Source organism: Poecilia reticulata, chromosome 17 (genome assembly GCF_904066995.2).
Source record: "Poecilia reticulata chromosome 17, P_reticulata-male-v2, whole genome shotgun sequence".
NCBI classification, from domain to species: domain Eukaryota; kingdom Metazoa; phylum Chordata; class Actinopteri; order Cyprinodontiformes; family Poeciliidae; genus Poecilia; species Poecilia reticulata.
The window spans coordinates 5,554,227-5,579,041 of NC_088846.1; the positions used below are offsets into that span (position 1 = coordinate 5,554,227).

The 24,815-nt window shown below is 38.7% G+C and overlaps 1 protein-coding gene across 4 annotated transcripts in view; it reads right to left on the minus strand.

The window, feature by feature from the left end:
* LOC103479018 (3',5'-cyclic-AMP phosphodiesterase 4B-like) overlaps window positions 1-24,815 on the minus strand; it is a 70,331-nt gene that overhangs the window by 30,480 nt on the left and 15,036 nt on the right. The window contains exons 3-9 of one of the 4 annotated variants that reach the window (XM_008433214.3): window positions 22,175-22,286; window positions 21,946-22,005; window positions 15,981-16,228; window positions 7,107-7,301; window positions 6,982-7,018; window positions 6,395-6,465; window positions 1,790-1,839 (exon numbers count right to left, since the gene is read on the minus strand). In XM_008433214.3, coding sequence (XP_008431436.2) covers window positions 1,790-1,839; window positions 6,395-6,465; window positions 6,982-7,018; window positions 7,107-7,301; window positions 15,981-16,228; window positions 21,946-22,005; window positions 22,175-22,216 — 703 coding nt within the window. In that variant the 5' untranslated portion in view covers window positions 22,217-22,286. Of the gene's footprint in view, window positions 1-1,789; window positions 1,840-6,394; window positions 6,466-6,981; window positions 7,019-7,106; window positions 7,302-8,563; window positions 8,642-9,078; window positions 9,285-15,980; window positions 16,229-21,945; window positions 22,006-22,174; window positions 22,287-24,815 lie in introns of those variants that run through there. The other 3 variants (XM_008433215.3, XM_008433217.3, XM_008433218.3) reach the window with 3 other exon arrangements.

Genomic DNA, 24,815 nt, shown 5'->3' on the forward strand with positions numbered 1-24,815 from the left:
TGCGTCACGAGCGAGCCTAATGAGACGGTTTGCGGAGACCGTCAGCGATTACTTGAGGAAGGTCAAGGTTTGTGAGGAGCGTGGAGGAAGGACAGTAAGAGATTTCTACAGCCGCCTTGTGTTTTTTTCTCTTTTTTTTCTGCTGCGGGACGCCGCGCGCGCGGCCCATCTGTGCTGATAGGGAGTTTAGAGCGCCCGTGTGCAGGCAATCGTTGACGTCAATTGGGCTTGAAGAACCAGTACAGCAGGAACCAATAATCTATTCCAGCCTCCCTCCCCCGCCTTTGTCGCTTCTCTTTCCCGTATTTCACATAAACATGATTTGACTTCGAAACCGATTATTATTCTGCAGTCTCATCCGCATGCTTGCCGTTTTTGACAGGTGAAATGACTGTGCCTGGGATTTTCGGTATTGCTTTCATTGAATAATAATCTTTTGCATTAATAACTCGGGAGATTAATTTGCATGTACGATACATGCAGATTGTGAATGCAGTGTACTTGTAGTAATTAAGAGGGGTGAGAGGTTTTTTTTTTTTTTGCAAACATTGAAATAGGCCTGAAGTGAACATTCTTGCAATTTTAATTTTTTTTCTTCTAATTTAATTAGTCAGTGATTTTTTTTCCCTAGTATTTAATTTGTTTTGTCTTGTTAAATGAATGTCTGTTTTTAACATCTGTTTTTAAACTACATTTTTTACAAAATGCACTACACAAATAAATCTATGTAGTGCACCATTCATCTAGTGTAACATAAGAACTTCTTTTCCAGATTGCAGATTTTGATGATATGTTTACTCTTTAAACTCTGTGTGTTAAAACTTTGCAATAATCCGTAATAATGACTAGGAAGATACAAATAATGTTGCGTCTTTAATGATTTATTATTTCCATTCGGATGTTAAATTGAGAAAGACTGCCAGAGACTGAGAAGGTGCAACCAGGAACAGAAACACTCGCTCCAATCCTGTGGACTCAGTACCAAGTGTGAAGCATGGTGGTGGTGGTGTCATGAAAGACCGCAACTCCAAATTCTTGAAATTAGCAGGTATAGGTGAAAATTGAATGTTGAGGTTTGCCATGGAAACATTTTCAACCTCAGATAAACGTACTAACTTTACTTGACTGTAATTCAAGAAAGCGACACATTATCTCAAGAGCAGAAAAAAAATATTTGGCCAGCATTTTACCTACAAAAGAGTGTTGTTGTTTTTTCCTCTGCACATATACCCAGATATTACTGTGGTTGTATGAAATGAACCTCGGTGGATAAGTGAAATTGCACCAATTCAAACTCGTGCACCAATTTCTGTTTTTCAAAATCTTTTGAGGTTGTTTGTTGCGGTTTGTTTGAACTGGATGATGAGCCAGAAATTAACAGTGTGAAGTTCATCAGATGCAGCTGAACCCAACTTGGAAGCTGTTAGAACTAGTAGGACTAGATTCATGCGTGTGTAGACAACACCTCATTTTATGACAGAGATATTTCCCAGGCAAATCACAAGCTGGGAACTCGGCTCTCTCCCTGCGGTGTAAAAGGATGGCCAACAAAAGACTCAGAGTTTCAAATAAAAAAGGTTTTAAATACATAAATGTGGAACGTCAAGCTCTTTAAACAGTTAAGAGTTTATAACATTGAGAGCATATTTTTGAGCACAATGAGGTTACATTACTTTGTTCTTGGGCTTGTTAAATTTTTTAAGCAAGAAGTGACATATTAATGCAGGTATAATCAAGTATGCAAATTCACTGAGACAGCATTTTTTTTGTGACAGAAAGTGCATTTTACCTGAGAGACAGACTTTGGTGACCGAAGGCTGATTTGTAGCAGGAGACCTTCTGTAAACAAGAAAATAGATAAGAATCCTATGAAATATTTAGTAAGAGACATTTTTTTAAAATTTAAAACTCACAGGTAATCAAGAATGGCTCAATACAAATGGCCGATGCAATAGCATGTTGTACTTCAGTTACACCAAAAACTCCCCCTGCAACAAAACTAACCCAGAAGAAAACTAACCCAGATTTAGGTTTACAGGCGAACTATTATGCTTCCTTGAACAGGTTACAATACATCTATGACCTATACAAAACATGTTCGTTATATTTTTTGCACAAAACCATTCTCAGAGAATGAACCTCAAAATAGGCTAAGAGTTCAGCCTATTTTGAACTCTTTTCACAATGAGCTGTTGTCACTTTCAATCCAAATAAGCTGCTGCTGGCCACGACCCCCAACTCAACGCTTGCACTCAAACAGATGCACAATTATACAACCATACATATTTGAAAAGCAGAAGTGGAACCTCCTGCACAACTAGCAAAAATGGAGCAAGTGATTTCTAGATGGTAAGTCAACCACAAAACACTGGTCTTTTCCAGAAGCCATTGTACAGCGCATACAGTGGTAAAAAAAGCTGACCAAATGCACTGGAGCTCCACTTGGGTTGCTAGATGACGGGCTGGACTTTGCTGGGGTTGTTAGGTGAGAAGCAGTTCTTGTAGATTTGTGGCGTTACATTCTGAAGGTTTTTGAAACAGCTCATTTTCCAGATGCCAAAAGATATGAACTTATTGCCAAAAACCGACTTTGTGGTTTTCTTAAAGAGAGTGGGATGTTTTTAGAAGCAGTTAAGACCCAAATGGAAGTATAAAAACATACAAAAAGTGAATTTGACATAATATGTTCCTTTTAAAGTAATTTTTTGCTGATTAATGAGCCAGATATAATTTTTGTATGAATGTTAATGCCATTTTTCAATACAATAAAACAAAAACTGGAGTTCTTTCTTTGAACTGATGTTCCACCAGACACTACATGAAGTTCTGGGTATAAATAAAGAAAAATACAAAAAGTAAAAAAAAATTCTTGAGCTTTAGCATATCATAATACATCAGGCAGTTCACACTAGAACCATAATAACCATAATCATATTGCCTTTTTAATCATATTTCCTTTTTTTCCCAGTTCCAACCATTTCACCAGGTGGCAAGGATTCTGTGATGTTACAAGTTAAATGGAAAATGTTTATCAAGATATTTTGTAGCTCTGAAATGTGTGGATCCACACATATTTAGCCTTATTTTCATAGAGAACCTATTGGAGCATTTTCAAGAGGAAGCTGAAGGACATGAGTGTCAGCAATGTGGATGAGCTGAAGGATGAGATGAAAGCTACCAGAGCTCCCATAACACCTCCGTAGTAGGCCTACATTTCCATATTCTACGTTTTTTATTAGTCTTGTGATGGATTTTAACTTTCTCAGAAACATAGACTTGGTTTTAGTAACATATAAGCTGTAGTTATTGATATTTACAGAAAATATATCACAGTGTATAGGCATTCTAGCCAACTTCATAGGATCAACCATATGGGTCAGGCACCCATCACTGAGGAATGAACTTGGCTACATTATCTGCAGAGATAGATAGCAAGTAGCTACATTTACTTCTTTTTATAATAATTTCTATTGCTTGAGTAATATTTTTTTTATATATAAAGAATAGCTACTCTTGAGTAAACTTGCTGGATACTCTTCCCACTGTGACTAATTTCACTGAATGAAGAAAAAACAAAAACTGAGTGAGATGCTAAAACACACAGTTTGCAGTAAGTTAAATGAGACTTCTTGTCCGTCCGTCCGTCCTCCCTCTAACACCCTTGTCCCTTGGTGGGGTCAGGAGGGCACTAGTTTTGTTATTCTAGTGCTAAAAGGCACTAAAAGTACTTTACCCCTATTCTAACATACAGTATGCTGTCATTACCGCCTATATTACGTCTATAGGTTGTTTTTTGAGGGGGGTTAAAAAAAGAAAAGAAAGATTTAGAAAAGTGTTTCTTATGCCTAAATCTGTGGTTCTGTAATCATGTTATGTATTGGTATATATGCACACAACTTTACATTTGTGTCTGCCTGATAATGTAATTTTAAAATATTAAATCAGAAGACCTACCGGTAATCAGTTACTCGGTACTTGAATGGTTTTTATTATAATATTTTTTTTTTCTTGAGTAATTTCTTGGATGTTTACATTTTTCTTGAGTAAAACTTTGCAGCTTCTACTTGAGTACAACCTTTGGATACTCTACCCACCTTTGATTATTCGTGTATATTGATACCATCACAGCACTGTCAGAATAAAACACACTGATTAGCACTAGTTGGATGTCAGTGTGTCTCAATTTAAGTCCAAAATTCTGCCAAGATAAACAATCAGAAACTTAAAGTCTTCATATCTTCCACCTCTTTACACAAATAAGTTCTATACGTCCACCACTGACACTCTCCATGACTGCAGAGTCACTGGAGTGTATCTACATGACATGGCTGCTATTTCTACAAAGGTGAAACAACAAACAGCAGTTGCTGGGCCTGGTTGCTCCAGCGGTGCTAAATGTTGGGTAGTCAGTTGAGGTTTAGCAAGATTTCATGTCACAAGTTGCTGCTATGAGGTGTGAACCTGTTGCTGTCAGCATGACTGTGTCTAGTTAAAAACCCTGGAATATGAGGGTAAGTGTTTTAAGAATGACACTATGTTTGAGGCTCTTGTTTCAGCTACCTGGTTGCTTGTTACGGAGTCAAACTGCTGGTCCGGGTGGCTGACACTCAGTTGACAACAGCCTGTAAGCGTCACCATTCACTATTTTCTGGTGAATCTCAACTGGGTTGATTGTCTCTAAATAAAAATATTTGGGCTGCTCAAACCTGAACTGGATTGTGCTGAAAAGAGGATTTTAAAAATTCAATTTGAGATTTATTCTATTTGTGAAAACACAAAAAAGGGTCATGGACAATGTTTTCTACAATCAAGACCACTTCAGAATGAGAAAACTCAAAATCAAGACTGAATAAAGTGGACTAAGTCATTCTACAATGACTGAGAATTATTTTTTTTTTTGATTTGGGAAACCTTCACGGTAATTCCTGAATGCTAAGGCGTTTTCTTTTTGTTTTTTTTTAACTTGTTGAAATCTCATCTTGTTCTCATAAACTCTAATGTGTAATGTCGTCTATTATGAACTGAATAAATTGCATCTAAAGTCATCAATCACCCAGGTGGTTGTAGTCATCCACCTTAATTTTCTAAACGTTGCAGCAGGGAAAACGGGTTGCATTATGTTTACACATAAGAGAGAACACGGTGCTGCTTGTTCGGTCCAGGTTACACTGGAAGACATCCGAAAATAGCTTTTTTGAATACAAAGATTTGTGATCTTGACCTGCAATCTGCTTAATCCCCCGTATATGAATATAAATGTATATGAATATTTTCATATACATTTAGACATTTTCATATTCGTGAAGGACAGTTGTGTGCCTGTTCCTGTTTTTCCTCTTCATGACTCTGCAGTTTTGTCCGGTCATATCAAAAAAAACATTTGCCTACTTGATGTTCAACAAACATGAGTATGTAAAACTTGATGTGTAACAAATCATGTAAAAGAAAGTGTTGCTCTCTCTCTTCCTCTTCGTGCTGTCTTGCTTTCAGCGACCATGTTTGTCGTCAAAGCAGAAAAGGCTAAACAGCTGCCCCCTTGATTCTCCGAACCCGTCACAGGCCTACAGTGACCCTTCTTTCTGAGGTTGCATTGATCCACTGTGCACCTCTGGCCAAGCTGATGCAACTGCTCATACACAAATGACAGATCAGATCGAGCCATCAAGAAGTAAAATGGGTCACAAAAAAAAAAGAAATAAAAGCTCCCTGTGGTTTGTAGGGATTTCATTTCTGCACATCACTGAAAATATGCAGGATTTAACAAATCAATTTGTAACCTAACTTCAGCATTAATGTTTATGGTGCTTTGGCGCCCCCTGGGGAAACAAATTGGCATGCCAAGTTATTTCAGGTAAACGTGAAGCATTTTTAACAGCTATGTTTTTCAGCTCATTTTCTACAGAAAATAGAAAAATAAGTATTTTAAATAGCTTTCAATTACATCCAAACAGACCAAGTATTTACCAAGGATTTTTGGTCTAATTTCTAGTGTATTTAAAAAAAGTCAAAAATAATTTGCAGGTAACTTTTCAGTAAGTAATTTGAGCTTGTTTTAAGTCAATAATTCCTTAGTATTGATGAAAATGTATGAGTTATAAGTGAAATAATCTGTCAGTGGAACAAAACATTTCTCCTTATCACATAGGAAAAATATCTTGTTCCATTGGCAAATTATAACTAGTACTTTTCCATCAATATTAAGGCATTAGTGACTTGAAAGAAGCTCCTGTATTTTGCTGAAAGGTTACTTGCAAATTAGTTTTGTCTTATTTCAAGTGCACTAAGATACTTGCACTAGAAACTAGACCAAAAATAATTTGTAAGATATTTTGTGTTTTTGCAGTGAGCCATTTGGTTTAGAACATAAAACAAACAACAAAATAAATATACTTACTTATTAGACACACATTGTATATTTGTCAAGGTGGTGAAATTGTTCCTAACAGTCCGTAGGCTTGCCAGGACCTAAAAACAGGAAAACAAATATTTATACAAAGAGGTAGACACCACCAAATCTATAAAAAACAAGCAAATAAACAAACTTAATTTATTCCGGAAAGGTAAATTACATAGTAAGAATGTAAGGAATGCAAGCAGAGTTTAGAATAGTCAAGAAAGTTTGTCTGGTCTTATTTTAAAAAATTTAACTGTATTAAACATTGTCTTTCAATACAATCTTATGGAATACATGCAGACCCCCACACACATAAAACAATTTTAACTTTAAGAAATTTAGACTGAATATTTGATGTGAGTTGCACAGGGTGAAGAAAGAAAATATTTTTTTGTCCATCTGCCTTGTTATGCTAATTCAGATCCATCAGGGGGCAGAAAATTTCATCTTAAGGAAGTTAGGTTGCCATCTGCAACAATAAGCCCTTGCATCTAAAAAGCTTCAGACAAGTTTGCTTTAAATATGTCACTGAATTGTTATTAATGGTTGTTTTTTTGCCAGAGATTTCCTGACGGATCAGCTGTTACCTGGGCAAATGGAGTTACAATCAGGTCCTCGCTGTGCCTGAAAAGAAATGTGACAACTTGAGGTCATATCTTAAACAAGTAACGGTTGATTAGAGAATCTGCTGCCATATATATCCACAACGCACAGTTCTCCCACAATGGATGAATTTCGCGACAAGGACTTTGGTGACAGCTCGTAGTCGCTGTCAGAGCGGTACAGGAAGGACTCTCTGCGCTGGCCGTGACCTGCTAGGTTAGGGTGCAGGACCAATCCTGAGCCCGGAGAGGCCTGCGGGTCTGATGGACTGCAGCACAGCGACGGGCCATTTTCAACCTCAAAGCTGAAAGAAGAAACAAAAAAACAAACAAAAAAGAACTGATTTTGAACAATGATTTTGAATACAAATCCTTAAAAAAAACAAAAAAAACAATTTGAACTGGCTTTGTTCACAGCTAGCTTTAGACCAGCCTTTGGCTAAGGTTAGCTGGTCAAAGGTTGGCTTACACCAGCTAACCTTTCACCTGCTAGCCTTTGACAAGTTAGCCTAGCCAAAGGCTAGTTGGTCCAGGTTTCCTGGAAGAAAACCTGTTAAATACTACCTGCTAAAGTTTTGAAATTGGGTGTAGGTTCACCTTCCAACCATCAACATACAGCCAGAGTTACAGGAGAATTTTTGGACAAAGCAAATTTATGTGTTAGCCAAGTCCAGATCTCACTCCTTTTGTGAATCTGTGGCAAGGATTGAACATTTTTGTTCACCAACACGCTATTCAATCTGAAAGTCTCTGAGCTGTTCCGTAAAAAAAAAAAAAATAAAAAATTAGGCAAGAATATTCACTTCTTGGGCTGCACAATGGTGCAGTTGGTAGAGCTGTTGCCTTGCAGCAAGAAGGTTCTGGGTTCGATTCCCGGCCCCGGGTCTTTCTGCATGGAGTTTGCATGTTCTCCCTGTGCATGGTGGGTTTTCTCCGGGTACTCCGGTTTCCTCCCACAGTCCAAAAACATGACTGTCAGGTTAATTGGCCTCTCCAAATTGTCCCTAGGTGTGAGTGTGTGTGTGTGCATGGTTGTTTGTCCTGTGTGTCTCTGTGTTGCCCTGCGACAGACTGGCGACCTGTCCAGAGTGTACCCCGCCTCTCGCCCGGTACGCTAGCTGGAGATAGGCACCAGCAACCCTCCCGACCCCACTGAGGGATAAGGATGTAAGAAAATGGATGGATGGATGGATATTCACTTCTTCATGTCCGGAACCTAAAAAGTCGCAATCAAAATGCTTGTAGGTAGAAACTGCAGTAAAATAACTCTGCAGTTGCCTTTTCATAACAGCTGAATGACCCAGTGAGCCACTGCAGAAGCACAGACAGATAATCTATTCATCACCAGAGAGTTGAGGCAGGAGGAGAGGACCAGATATTATGTAACCAGATGATGAGGGCAGAAGTTTGAACTGAAAGGTCAGAGCCTCAGCACTAAGAGGAGCCAACAGATGCAACAAACCATGAAAAAAAATGTAACAGAAGAAACTCTGGATGTTTAGTATGTACTTTCTGTCAAAACAATTTGACAAAATCCGTCCATATGCAGCAATATGTCAACATTTACCTTGAATTTACAGGCACCGCTGTAATAAGCGCTACATCTGGGGTTAGCTCCGCCATTGGGATGAAAAGTTCCACACCTCTGCCAGCGAAGCACGGATTAATGAGAAATGTGCAAAATCTGATTAAACGCATACAAGACCAACAGTGTATCCATGTTGTCCTGTGCATCATTAAATCCCCTCGCTTTCAGCAACATTGCCACCATGCTTATCCCACACAAATCTAATCTCTTAATCTGAGACAAGCAGGAAAACGCCATATTTTCAAATTTTGGTAAATCTGGGATTAACTGCAAATATTACGAAAGTCTGAGATTTCAAGAGATGAAAAATTTACTATCTTCACTTAGCAACACATAATAGCATAGATCACATTTTTGTAATCTAGCCATGTACTACCTAAACATTCACAAGAAACAATAAATTTAATATCGTCCACACCGATTGGTCAGATGAAAAAAAAAAAAACAGAACAAGAACAATAGGCTTCGTATAGGGAAGGTAGTTTAAAGGTCACCTGGGAGCAACAAGGTGCGCTCTGCTGACCACCTCCTCACTGAAGTCAAAGTACCGAGCTCTGCACCTGGGGGATCTCCGCCACATTTTCCTTCACCTCCACGTCTTCCCTTCTCATCCAGCGACAGAACGCAGCAATCCTGTGTCTGCTGACGGACTCAGACTCCTTCTTCCCTTTTCTGTCCCGTAACGAGCGACGCACCAGGATAACGTCGGCTTGGCAGACGCTCGCAGGCTGAGCTGAGCTGGAACACTGGGAGTGGAAAGGGAGTCGCTCTGTTTATCTGACCGACTGTCCCTTACTACTCTGTATTAAAACCCAGCTGCAGATTAGTCAGCCTGTTCACCGTCTCTACTTACTTTCATTTGAGGTTTTAAAACCATGGAGGTTTGCAGGGGAATAATAGTTTAAAGTAGGCTCAAAATATGGAATATGATTTATTTTAGAAGTAATCACTAATGTGCATCTCACTCAATGGCCCGTGGAGAAAGTTACCCTGCAAAGATAAGCAGGTATGGACTCAATTTAGCTTAATTAGAGTAAGAAGCAATGGTTTCGTATGAGAAATTGCTAACCGCTATGTTTGCTACATTATAATCCAGCCTAGTCACCAAAAGTTTAATTTTCACTTTCCTATTGTCCTACCAAACACCTCAGGATTCTGGTCGTGACATAAGCCACAGCACAGTTTTAATTTGACAAGTTGCCATTGTTTATACACTGCATGTCCAGAGCCCTCATCCCAAAAAGTGTCTTGAAAAGCCTGAAAACTGAGCAGAACCAGACCGATCTATTGTAAACATCCTGACAAGAAAACAGAAAAGACAAGCCAGCCACCAGAAATAAATACAGTGAAGATAAATACCAGGTATCTGCTAAATAGCACATTAAAGCTCCAGTATGTTACTTTTGTACAAAATATGTTTTTTTTTTTTTTTTTTTTTACATATTTGTTAAAACTGTCACTATGTTGTACGAGACAGGTAATCTGTGAAAAGATCAATTTCCTCCACTTCCACCCGAGCTACTACTGCCGTCTGAAGAGATGCACAGCTCAAGACCAAAAACAACCTATCAGAGTCAGGAGGAGGGTCTTATTGCTATCAATCAACCTTGGGTGCATGCTGCAAAATGTGCTAATGGTTGAGAAACATCTAACTGTTACAGGAAAACCCTGTTTCCGCTGTCATCAGTGGACCATGCTGACTAGCCTTAGCATTCACAACAGGCTCTGCTATCAGTACAAAGCTGCAGCGTGACAGAAAAAAAAACAGGCGGAGGAGAAGGAGGGATGAGCAGCGCCACACGGAGGCCAAACAAATTCTGATTGGTTATTTCTAGATAGAATTGGGAGCACTGGGAGAAGGCAGAGGAGCTCGATTTATTCACATTTTATTAACGTTCTACCCAGATGACGAAGGAGGTCGGCTTCTTCATGGTTCCGGATTCAACGCCACCTTGTTTCATGAACACGTGTACAGTGTGAGCGGTCAAGTCACATCTGAGTATCGGGTCGTACAGAGTGAGAACATGAGTTATTACAATAACTCATGTTGTCAACTACATTAGAATAACTCATGCTGTCAACTACATTGCGGAGTCGAACAATTTGAGCAGGATCTGAATACGACGACTACAAATGTTGCGCAGCTTTAGAGAATAAGAGCAACTGAGAACTTAATTTAACATTCTTTGGTGTGAACACTGCTACTGGATCAATAAAACTTGCAGCTTGCTCAGCTTTGTGTCAGAGGAAGCACTGAGGTAAGAGAAGCTATTTAAAAGGGAAGTGTTTCCCATATTATGTCGAAACGTGTCTGCAGTTCGCTCATGCTGCAAAAGTGAAAGGAAGGATGAGACAAGTTACAGAAAATTGAAGCAGAGGTGTCTACCTCCAACTCTTCAGAGCAACTTTTAAATGTGTCCCCAGGTCATCACACTTGAATCCAATTCCTAATGACCTCTCTACCTGACTCAGGTAGGTTGAAGAAGTTCATGTTTACTGTTCCAAGTATCTTTCCATGTTTGCTTTACATGGATTTGTGCCTCATCTCTGAGCTAAATGGAGAAGCAGCATTCAGTTTCTATGCACCAATAATCTAGAACAAACTTCCAGAAAAGTGCAAAGATGCCAAAACACTGAGTTCCCTTAAATCAGGGCTAAAACCCCACCTGCATAGAGTTGCCTTTCATTCGTAATTTCTGGGACAATAATGATATATTTGATGTGTGTTTGATAATTTTGACTAAATGTAATGTAACTGCTCGTTTCTCAATTAGTTACTGTTACGTTTTTTTTTTTTTGCTGTGCAACACTTTGAACGGCCTTGTTGCTGAAATGTGCTACACAAATAAATCTGACTTCATCAAAACCGCCATTGAGACTGGAAGCAAAGTGTTGCTGCTTCGCTATCAGGAGATGCAACAAAAACCGAACAATTTGTTCTTCAATATCCACACAGACCACACACACACACGCACATGCACACACACACACACACACACACCTTAGGTTATTCCCTACAAAAACAAGAAAATAAACTAAAACACAATGGAAAACGAAGTGAAACTAGCACACGCTCCTACTGTACACACACACACACACACACACACACACACACACACACACACACACACACACACACACACACACACACACACACACACACACACACACACACACACACACACAAAATGCAAAATTTTGAAGGTCATACAAACACAGGCTCATATTTTATTAATGCACTCTGTCTACAGTGATGGAAGATGCAACCCTGATTTAATAAAGTCAGCCAAGCAATCAGGAAACCATCTCCAGATTTCCTTTTGTAGAGCAAAGCTGCCCTGGCACAAGAAGGCAAAACAATTTTCTCCATGTGATGTCTGTGAGCATAAAATTTTTTTTAAATTGAACACTCGTTTTTTTAATATGTGTTAATTTATTTGCTGATGTTTATTTAGATTTGTGTTGTGGTGAAAGAAATCACTTTTACCTCCCAGAGAGTTCGTGTGGGCACAGAGTTAACTCAGATAAGCCAAACAGAAGCTCTGTGGAGCATTTTCCACATCTGACTGGACAGAAACGATGTTTTTGGAGCCCCAAGGCTCAGCTGTAGCTGCCATAAAGCAAAGATAAGAAAGATAAGCCATTTGACAGAACTAATTACATTTTTGAGCAATTCAATTTTGCTGGAAAAGTTTAGGGAGGATGAAAAAGCACCTGGGTCTTCATCTGCACGCCAAAAATTAAAATAAGTGCAACATCTTATTTTAAACCATGTTCAAACAAAAGAGATAATCACAAGAATGTTTCAATATATTAAGAAAGCAGCTGTTAAAGGAGGTTTCCACTCTACTGTTGTCAAAATGGTAGTGGTTTAACTCTCCTAATAGATCTAAAGCTCATACATAGATCTGAGTTATGATATGCAGGTAGCCGTTTCTGGGTGATGTGACTGAAATGTCTATTAGTGATCTGCGTCACCCAGAGCCACTAGTGCAGCTACTTCAGGTCCCACAGTGTGTGCTCTAACCAGGCACAGCGGAAGGTTGAGGTTTCTGTCAGGGATTATTCTAGGTCAGAATGTACTAGAATAAATCATCATCATCATCATCATTATCATCAGGCGTCAACTTTTGCAAATGTATTTCAAAGTGACATCAAAGAAGTTTGTTCATCACCTGCTTCTGAAGCGAGAGCTCTGAGGAACTGTGGGTTTCTGATCTAGATTAACGACAATCAAATGTCAAATGCCTACGTACTATACAGAAAAGATAACACAATGCATAAGGGGCTTTTACTAGGGGTGCAGCAAATGCAGTGTTTTGGCTGACTGCCGATTACCAGTCTCTAAAAACCTTGACCTGCCGATTTGGATTTTGGCCATTATCAAATTTTCTTGGCTGAAATGTTGCTAATTAGTTTGCCTCTTGAGTTGAGGCACAACTAACTTACAAGTTCAGAAAGATATAGCAGCTTGCTTTAAGTCAATAATTCCTTAGTACTGATGAAAAAGTAATAGTTCCACTGTCAGATTATTTCATTAATAACAAGTCATTTTTCCCTCGTTGTAAATGAAATTATCTGCCAGTGGAATTAGAAAGTTTTCATCAATTCTAAGGAATTATTTACTTAAAAGAAGCTCCTATAACTTGCTGAAGAGTTACTTCCGAGTTAGATTTTTTAGTCAGGTGTATCGAGATGTTTGTATTAGAAACTGGACAAAAAATACTTGGTATTAGAGGTTTTAAGGCACCCTTGATATCAATAATATTAATGTTTTGTTGCTGAAACCTAGCCTTACATAGGGCAGTCGCTCAGATCCACAAATTTTGGGGTGTGGCCCAAAATATATATATTTTTTTAAAGGATGAGCACTTTGCAAAAATTGTACTTTATATAAAACTCAAAGGCCTAAATCGACCAAGTTGTATTAATTTATTATTTTTTTTATTGAATAAAATAAACAATATTCAAGAATTTGAAAATGATTACCGGTAAGTTATTATACAACATGGCCAGAGGACATATCAAACCTACAATGCTGATGTACAGGACTAAATGTTAATGAACTGTAATTTGCATTAGTAACATAATTTCACCTCTGTTGATAGGGCACCAACAACCATGCTAAAACCCCTCAAATTACTTTTCTATGAGCTTTAAATCATTTAGGGATCACATCTAGATCCCTAAATGCTTTGAGTTGCAGCAATACGATTGGTTGTTGTTGTTGTTATTCATGTTAACAATAAATTAAATGGGTGCATCTCATTAACTCATCGATGACTGAGTATTTGGCGCTTCAGGGAGACGAACAGATCACTCATGACTCATGTTGCTGTCAGGTGTGAATCGGTCTTGGATTCAGTCTTTATTAACAAGTTTTTAACAGTTTAACATGAGTTGTTGTGCAGATTGTCTTTCCTATTTTATGTACTAATTAGGAAAGGGTTACACAAGGTTTTTCACGCTTCACCTTATAACTGAAGCAACAAACATGAGTAGGCACTAAAGTCTGCTGTTTGCTTTCAGTTTGTGGACCAAGCCTTCAGAAAATCATGTGAATTTTTTTTTTTAATTTAGCAACACTCAAAGTCTGTTTCATCGCTATATAGAGCTGTAAAGATTTCATTCAAAATGTGACAAGGTTGTTCTAAACTACTGTCATTTAATGCAGAGTTCAGCTTGAGAGAAATAAGATGAAGTTGCATCCAACATGAACAGCTTTTTTATGAATCATTAACACCTCACGGCCCACAGATGTCCCTGGGTAATAAATCAAACGCACCCTTTCACTGGGAATATTCACATCTCTGTCAGAGCTGCTATCTCTGACCTACTTGCCTAGTGACTTCATCATTGATAGCCTGAGATAAAGATTGTTCAAGTCCAAGTCAAAAGACAGTTTTATTAAGTATAGTTTTTCTCTGAAATCCAACTCAGATAAAAAAAAAAATCTCTCAGAAGTTGGGATTTTACTGATCAAATTAGTCTTCCGCAAATTTGGAGTTTGTAAATAAGTTTCTAAATAAGTGATTCAGTTAGAATGGACAATTTGAGAGAATTTCATACCACATCATTACCTCGGCAATCAAAATCCAATTTAAATCAACAAAATCATTTAACATACTAAGAGTAAGAAAATGTCAAAAAGTCTGATGTCTGTAGGAAAAGGTGTAATTGTTCAGAAACCTGTCTGAAAGAAAGACACCAAGTTGCACCCACAGTGCAGATCAGTTGCAGATAAATTGATCATTTGATGTGGGACATTGAATATGAGCAGGAGAAAGATGAAAGCAGCAAATGAAAGGGTCACTGGGTGACTTTGAAGAGAAATCTTCACTGTGTATTTTAAAGTATTCGAAGAACAAAGGATCCATCTGGCTAAGAGCATTTCAGCAATAATAATAAAAAAAGCTCTTTCACATAAATTTTCTGCATTGAATAACATCTTCCACTACTGTGCATTAAAGACAGACATTTATCATTTCTTTGCACTGCTGGGTGCTTTTTTTTATATAAAAATGTTGCAAAACCCTGTGATCTTTCACTATAAATCAAGATTATGTTTATTGCTGATTTTTTAAAGTTCTAAGACAAGAATAAAGAAATAGAATCATGAATTTTAAATTTACAAACAATTTGTGACAAATATTTGAGCAGAAGAGGAGGAAAGTTGAAGGTTTTGTCCTCCTGGTCCTACAGAAGCTACCTCTAGGGGGCATGTTAGACTGATCTGAACCAGTCGTACCAAATCCTTTGTGTAACTTAAGAGGAGAACCGCAGAGTTGTGTGACCAACTTCTGCATTTAACAAAATGAGACGTGCCACTTCTCTACGGTTTTGAAAAAGGGAGAAAGCATTGTGAAAACATCCTTTTATACAAGATGCCAACAGGATTATTTTATAGAAATAATAGGGATAATAAAATAGGAAGAATGTCAAGCTGTTTCCATTCACAAAACTCTGTCAATATACATGTTGAAAAAACACAATTTTGCAATTGCATTGACTCCAATAAATAAGAAACAATTAAAATCGCATTTGTTATGTTTGTTCACACAATTAGTCATTAAAAACATGATGTCATATCATTCACCAACTACTTCCTGTCGTCCAATGGCAACATCTGGTTGTTGATCATCTGACTTGTGTGATGCACAGTTTTGTGAAATGAACTAATTTCGATACAACCAAAAAAATCCCCATCTCATCCTAGCGGCAAAACTTTTTTTAATCGAAAACCGGAAGTTTTTTTTTCCTCGAAATTGTCTCATTTTCATTCAGCAAATGTATTTTTGAAATGTCAAGTTGTGCAGTTATATGATCAATGGAAACGCATACTTTCCTATGACTGCCGCGTCAGAAGCAGCGTAGCACGGAGCTGCTGGTGCCTCACCTGTCAGGGTCGGCCTGCGTGATGTCAATGCGCGGTAGGGAGGCGATGGGCAAACTTGTGGGTCTTGTTGGGGTCATGGGATCTTCTTCTGGCGTCAGCGGCCTGCCCCGGTCCCTCTCCTTTTCTGCCTGTCGCCAGGACAACGGAGGCAGCTGTAGGTTACCAGAAAAGCGGCGATGCACTTTGCACACCTCCACGCTGAGAGTGCTGCCGGTGGAGTATTGTCCCACAAGAGGATCTGTATTCTCCTAAAGAAGCAGAAGATTTTTTTTTATAGCTTTTACTTTTAGTTCAACATTGAGGAAAACTCAGTAAATATTGGGATTAAAATTTTAAAAGGAAGTTAAAATGGAGTATGTACTAGAAATGTAGGTATCGCTTTTGTACATGTAGGACAAGTGAATTACAACACTGATAGGATGTGATATGACAATAATAATAGTGAATGTTAGGATAATAAATAACAGGTAGTCCATGATGTTGCGATGTGCTTTTGCGATTGTTGCAGCCTAAAATTGCTAATTTTGTGGTACTCTTTTCAAAAAGTTGTGGTAAAAGTTCTGAATATTTTTTTAAGCTTTATTTTTGCCATAACATGACCCTACAAAAAATATTTCAATTGATGCCCATAACCTTCTTGAAAAAGAGACAGTTCATGTTTAATGTGCAAATAATATTTCCAAGTACTTGCAAGTATTCAAAAATACTTTGTAGAACCCACAGAGAAATTAAACATCATAGATCATAATAATTGAAAATTCTTAAAAGAGTTATTGTAAATATTGTAGAGTCAGACATGGCTTTCAAGAGGCGACGTAAAACATGAAGTAAAATTAGAATGGGTTCTAGGGAAATTGGTCAAGATTCAGCCGAGTTTTGCGGTGATTGGTCAGAAAAAAAGAAAATATAGAAAATGATCAAGTCAGATTTGAAGAAAAGTTACAATAACTGGTGAACATTGCAAGTCTGTGAACAATTTGTGAACAATGAGTGAATTTGCGTTAATAGTTGCGATTACTACATCGCAACTTCTTGGACAGACTGAAATAAGAAAACTAAACACAAAAGGTAAGCATCACAGAAAGTTTTGGGGAAGAATGGACAAATGTTTAACACAACAAATACAATCTTTTCAGAGACTCAAAGAAGAGAAATGATTTAGTCAGTAACCAGACAATCTGCTTGCCCTGTTCACAGAAGCAGCAACACTTATCTTTTATCACTTTTCAGCTCGGAGAAGAAAAACAGCTCATTTGATCCACTTGACACCTGAACTGGTAATTGACATGTTTATGAAGCTGCCCCGGATATAAATCGTGCGCTTAATGTGAGCGTTTAAGCAAGAAGCCCAAAGGGCCGGGCTGGAACAACGGGGCTGTAAACAAGCCAAAGCACTGGGGGAAACAGGAGTGGGCTGGCACAGCTCATTTCCTTCCACTTTATGTTCACCACATGCAAGAGGAAATGAAACACGCCAAAAGGTTTCAAATGAGGGAGGGAGGTGTGGAGGCTTCATGACGACAAAGCGGGAAGGGGGCGGGGGAGGAATTCCTCATGGACGAGGCAGGCAACAAATTGTCTGTTGTCAGTGTGTGTGGGGTGAAAGCAAGTGGACAAAGAGGATGAGTGGGCAAGAGACTAAATCTGACAGAAAGTGAGAGTAAAAAGATAAGAGCTACAGTCTGGCCAGGTCTCAGAACTTACAAATATTTAATTTCATGGATGTTGCAAGTCTTTGCTCCCTCTTATTAGCTTTGGTCATTTAGGATTGGGGATTTTTCAAATCAGTTCCAGTCAGACGTTATATTTTAAAGTTTATAAATCAATGTCAGGTGAATTCCCAAAAACTGAGTAGCTTAAAGTGAGGTAAATTAACAGAACAAATCTCATCATTACTATGGTGAATATTGTTACCGTTTCATATTTTAGTCACTGTCCAATGGCTGATGCTGAAGTATCTGTTCTACACGACAGAGACAGAAAAAATAAAAAGGTGTTTCTGCAGGTCTGCTTTAATGTCCTGCTCCAGTTCAGGGAAAATGGGTTTATCTCCCAACCACAATATTGCATATCTGATTTTTATTTTTATGAAGGAAGAAACATTGATGTCGAACAGGGTTACCAAGTCCAAGCCTAGTTGGGGAGTTGGTGAAGGAGTGAACCTAAAAGTAGCAGGATAGTAGACTTTGTTCATTCTTATTTCCTAACTTGCACTCTGAGTGTTTTTGTGTTTAGCATTCATGCTCTGTCCCGTATTCCTGCGCCTCCAGTCAAACCATGTGGAAAGAATGCGCAGAGTTTTCTCCCGATCTGTAGCCTTGAATCTTGTGCTAAGCTTAGTGTTTTAAAAATGTTTTGGGAGGACATTGGTGTCCAGGGAGAGCTGAGCTGAGTCGAGCCCCGCCACCAGGTAACGACAGTAACTACTGTGCACCGATAAAAACTAATTCTGAGAAATTCCACATTTTGTTGTGGATTCTATTTTGTTTTGTTCCACAATTCAATCCATGTTTTCCTCATCAATCATATAGGGCCCTACTTGTTGTCCTGTTTGTCAGAGGCGTCTAATGCAAACTTCTAATTTGGCTGGTTGACAGTATTTGCTTTAAAAAATGATGTCTACTCACCTTTACACAAAACGGGGACTGAGAGAAAGACAAGGTCTGAAAGACTTGTATGTTGTATGTACTAATATCTTGTACAGTTAAGCTTTCCCACTTACTGTGGTAAAGTTAGCACCTGCTACCTAGCTTCCCATTAGCGCTAAACTAAAAGGCCTCTTTCAGTTTTTGTACGAGTTTAAATTCCATTTGATCAATTTGTTGAAAATCTAAATTGCCTGGAGCAAGGTTATGTGGTTTAATTCAACAATGAGGGAAGGTTGTGTAAATCATTAAGTGAAACCTTTAATTTCACTGATACTTTTTGGTTCTGAAAACACAAAAAGTACCATTTTCAATGCTCTTCGGGCGATTTATTAAAATTGGAGAAACATAAAAAAAAAACATTCAGTTGTGGAGTGGTATAGTAGTCACTGAATATCAAAAACATGGTTTGTGATTTGTGAAAGCTTTGTAAAAACACACACACACACACACACACAAAAAACACAGGTATTCTTAGTTTTTCCCAAAATACAGCTAAAAGCACGACCCACCTCATTCTTGTAACCTTAACATCGTCCTTGGTGTTCACATAGGTGGCTCAGTCAGTACATTTTTTAAGCCAGGGTGGTTTTAACATGTCGTTTTTTACGTTTTGTTAGCCTGAATTACCGTGGCACCCAAAAGTTCCTTTGTTTTAAAAAAAAGTTCAATCAAAGATTGACAGCTCCTTCTAAACAAAAGTCACTACCACTGAATGCAGGGATGCACAAAGCCAAAAATCAATAAGACTGTTAAATGCAAAACAGAGACCTGACAATAAGAGCAAAGGTCTCTGATAAAATAAACATAAACTCTGATAGTTTTTCCGGGCTGATTGGCAGTAAGGACAGCTCTGTTGACTCTCTTGCTCTTTCCAGGGAAAGCAATTTGCCTGATTTATTGCCTCCGTCTATCCCAGATATATTGTGCCTGGAGCAGAGCATCACTGAAGATGCAGCCTGACAGAACACGACTACTCTAACCACTGATACCAGGCTCTTGTCAAATGAATTTTAAAGGTAGCCGTTCCTTGTCAATAATTCAGGGCTTTTGATGTTTCACTACTAAATAATTTTAGCTATTTAATACCAATATCAGACTTCAAGACATGAGATTCTAATGCTCTATGATCTCTACTCGGTCCAATTTGCATTATAATATTCAGCTGCTTTACTCCCAGTGAACAGTTCTGTCTGAAACATGAGATCGTGCAGCAGTTATATTGCAATAAAAAGCTTAAGTCTGCAGTATGTGTAATAAAAGGCCGTGGGAAAACAATGAACCTTGCAGGAAGTTGGAACAGCAATACTCTGTGATAATAAAGAGTTTCTTGGTACAGAAAAAAAAAGTCTGCTGTTCTCTGGGGTGCTTCCAGGAAAGCTTTTTGAAGGCAGCCTTCATAAATGAGGTGACTGAGCTCTCCGGTGATTATTGAACTCAAGGTTTAAAGATTCAAGAAGTAGAATCTCAATGAAAGGTGGAAGATGAAAACTCAAGAATTTTGTTTGATGTAGAAGAGAGAAAAATGCGGGTAGGTAGTCTCAGTTTGTGTAAATAACTCAAGTAATAAAGCCTGCTGATTTACATTTGAATAAAATTATACACCAAGGTTTAATGATGCACTCAACTCAAGGAGGTGCAACAACGCCATTAGCCGACGAAGTGTACAACCATGTTAGTGCTTGTTCATCAAGTTAACTGTAAATGAATAAATAAATAGCGCTTCTTGAGGAAAACGCTGCAGTGATGAGAAATATTTTCATCATCATATGAGACCTGGTTTCCACCCGTAATTATACATGAATTAAAGACTCCTGTGGTTTTTCTATGCATCAGAACTACAGTTGCTAATTCATTATTTACTTGCTTATAGATGGGTGGATCACGTAACCTTGTTGAGCTGTTATGAATTTGTTATGAATTCATAACAAATTGTTTCTGGTGTGAAGGTTTGTCACGGATTTTTAAAAGTGCACGCATCATAAACCAATCTGTCACTATCATTCTTTGGCTTTAAAAGGTTATTAATTGCCTACTTTTAAAGAGGCAGTATTATCCAAATTAAAACTTTTTTTTGAGTTTTATAGAATGATATGTTATTCCCTCATCAAAAGCATATCTAGAGTGTTGTCTTGATTCTTTGTTCATGTTTGAGAAATCCTTGAGTCTCCCATGGCAACCATTCAGCTATGCAAAACGTCTGGGTGGACCTAGCTCTGCCTTCGAGGCTCAGCTCCTCCTCTGAGATGCAGTTTCCACACTACCTCACAGATCAGCCCTCCCCTTGTGACTCCCTCACTCCGCTCCTTCAGACTATCCAGCAGCAATTAGCAAACACCTGTTGGAACTGCACATCTGCTGAGCTCATTATAGGAGCTACTTCTCAGTGAAACTCTGGTGAAAATGTTGTGAAAGGGTTGATAGAGGAAAAAACATTGTGACGACTTTCTGAAGACAGAGTTTCAAGAAGAGCAGCAGTTTCTAAAGAGACAGAGGCTAATTTGAAAGCAAAATTTCCTTTAAGTCATATAGCATTTTTGTAACAACTTAAGTTAATATAGTTACTTAATTGTGCTATAAAATGGCAATATGTGCCTGGAATACGCATAATATTGCCCCTAAGGCAGTGCAGATTCATGTCCTTCAGTCTAACTTAACCTTGCTATGTGAGGTTAGCAGAGCCCATTGAATCTTTACATTAATGTCACCATCTGTTCCAGGATCCTATCATCAGTCACTTGCTGATAATTAGGATAACTGCAGTTCAACCTCATTTTAATATCTTTAATTTCTTCACATTTCTTTTTGGTGTAAAAAAACAAAACAAAACAAAAAATATTGATTAATATATGCTGTGGTATGAGCGGCCAAAGGAGCAGAGGGAGGCCAGTCGCAGCAGGGACACTTTCATCATCAGGGTCTGGCCTGTCCTCTGAGCTCCATTTGGAGGATGTCAAAGTAAACGATCTGGCTTTCCTGCCCAGTAATAAACACCAGTGGTGTAGAGGAGAAACAGATGGCCCTCTCTGTCACATTTTTGTCCTTTTTCCTTTTATCCATACTTCCAATCAGTCTATGCTCTGAATGTTTTCTGCAGAGCCTGTCTTTACTCTTATCATGCTCTGGCTCATTTAGTATGAATACTGTGAAATTGCTTATACACAAACATAACACTCCATCCTAAAATATGAATGTACACACACACGCACACGCACACACACACACACACACGCCCTCTTGTGTCCCTCTCCACAGTGTGTCCTGCTGAATAACGGTCTGTTGTGAATAGTACAGTCATCTGTTAATGAGTCACAAACCACCTTCTGGACACCTTGTGCCGCACTGCCGCTGTGTTTTTCTGCTGCACCACATTGTGTCTTCTTGCTCAGGAGCAAAGCGGGTGGGTAGGGGTGTGTAGCATTTTCAGAAAGTGTGTCCGTCAGTGGGTGAAAGGTGAAAGCCAGAAATTGAAATGAGAAAAAAAATACACAAATCCAACGAATACAAGGACAGAAAAACAGATGAACGGTTGGAAAATTCGGCACTTACCTCGCCGGGTGCAACTCCATGAGCACTTCTGCTTTTCTTCATCTTGAGGGACTCTTAATCAGACTCACTTTGGCACCTCTTCTCTGTCCAGCTTTGAAAAGCTTTAGCAGTCCTACAAACAGGAGACAGAGAAGGGAAGGCACACACAAGGTTACAAAATCTGTGTGTATCTGGATATTTAAAGTTATAAGACAAAGCCAAGTTTATTTATAAAGCACAATTCATATCAATCAATCAAATTTTATTTGTATAGCACATTTCAGCAGCAAAGCATTTCAAAGTGCTTTACATCATAACAAACAAAAAACACAAAGTCATGCAACATAGAATCAACAATCAAAACATGACATTAAGTCAAGTGCCATTGTTAAATTTTTAATTGACTACTTTTCAAATACAACTCTAAACAGGTGGGTTTTCAGTTGAGATTTAAAGGAAGTCAGTGTTTCAGATGTTTTACAGTTTTCTGGAAGTTTGTTAAAGATTTGTGGTGCATAGAAGCTGAATGCTGCTTCTCCCCATTTGGTTCTGATCATACAGACGAGACCAGAACTCCTTCCAGACATTACATTTGCAGGTAATGTCCAAAACAGGTAATGTCCTGCTTTGCAGCGCTGGGGAGCCAGATACATTCTGGAGAAAGATATGTGTAAAGATAATATCTGGACCCCGGTCTCAGACCTCAGAAACGCAAAGTGATGGATCCTCTGGGAAGTCAGAGGCAGGTGGCTTAAATGAAGTGAGGTCTGCTATGTGTGCGCTAAGGAGAGACGTGCTGAGGCGAACCTGTTGATTCATTCCATCTGTAAATTTGACTGGTCCAGAAGACATTTCTTCATAGGCATCTTGTGAATGCAGCGAATGAGTAGAGGAGCAGAGAGGGAGGGGAAAGGAGGAGAGAACCAGTTGATCTGTCTGCAGTCGATGTTTTATCAGCTTGTATGTTTTGGAATAGTTTGCTCCTGATACCCGGAGGGTTCCATCCTACTCGGACATCCTTGAGCCTGCTTTTCTGAAGCAATGATCACATTGTTGTCCTTGTTAATAAAATTAAAAAGCTCTGCAGTGAGAAGCTTTATCCCATGTTTGTTAAGATTGCGTCCGCCTCTTCCAAAGAGGTGAAAGCGCTGCCAATAGATCCAGAGGTTATCGATGAAGGTCAGTGAGCTGGCAGAGCAGGTTTTAATCAGCCATTTGTTTATCATGTCCAGCCTGGAGTGTTTTTCGCCGACCCATTGAGGTGATGGAATTGGACCACTCAGAAATAATTTCATTTTAAATTTTCCCATAGTGTTCAGAAGATTATTAAAGTCCTTTTTCAGAATCTCAGATTTTTGCTTTCTCAGATAGTTGGCTCCAACTTGCACAACTAAAGTCTCAACATTTGGCTGATCAGTGGTTAGAGAGAGCACTTTGTGAGTTAAATCAGATACAGTGACACCAGGAAAAGAAATCACTCTCATTTTCTGGGCATTGCAAACATGGCTGATTCCATTTACTGCCTCATCTCCAATAATAAGCGCTTTTGGCATGTCTTTTGTTTTCCTGGTGGTCGCTTTGTCCTTTGGAGCTTTGGGGGGTGGAAGTGTTGGTCTTGCCTCATTGTTGATGTTTGAAGGTCAGGTTTCACTCAGAGGCTCAGGCAAAAATGCAGAAAATCTGTGTGCATTTTGCCCTGGTTCAACTTGGAGGTGAGGAAAAGTAAGGTGTATGTGCAATTCAATGTGGTAATGGCTAACTAGCTTTTGCATTCATGGCAGGTTAACAGGAAGAAGCGCAGAGAGCAAGAGGGACATAGGGAGAAGGGATGAACAGTCTGTACATAAGCATGATTGACAGCGCCAAGACCCTCCTCCTGGTTCTGATTGGTTGTTTCTACGTAGCACTGGGAGAAGAAGAGGAACTCGATTTTTTCAGATTATCTGTCTCTTACCATGCTGTAATGACATACGACTTTTTTTTTTTTAAATGTGTTAAAAAATATACTTATAAAAATTACATACTGCAGCTTTAAATAATAGTTTGACCACTTTCTCAAACATCTTATTTAGGTTAATGGACTGAATCCATGAACTAACCACTAAAAGCGATTTGTACTACAGCCCGTAATAACAAGCAAACCCACACACATTCATAGACTGACACATAGATCTGCCGGCAACCTGGGGCTAAGTGCCTTAACATGTGGTAGGAAGGATGCTGGAATAGATCCCAAAACCTTCCAATTGTGTGGCACAGCTACTCTTCCCTGCGTCCTTCTTGTATCTTACAAAATGATCAGAATAATTTGAATCTATATCTCTAGGTCAAACCGTTGCAAAACTGTAATACATGCTTTCCTTCACATAATGTTAGGTAGTTAGCAGTGCCCTGCATTACGTGTGCTCATTAAAAAGTAAGGCTCAGTTGGGTTATCATCCCTAACTTTTGTCTATCCCACTGTAATTAAAGTAGAGTATTTACAGAGTATTTGTGTTGGAGTGAGTTTGTAAGAATTAAAAGGACACAGAAGGATGAGGCATCACCCCTCGGTGCAGAGTGAATCTTTCAATCTGATGTGAACATCTGCAAGATCTGAAATGGCAGGGAACTCTAAAGTGGTGCTAATGAGAGCAATCTGCAATAAAGCAAGCGAGCAGGG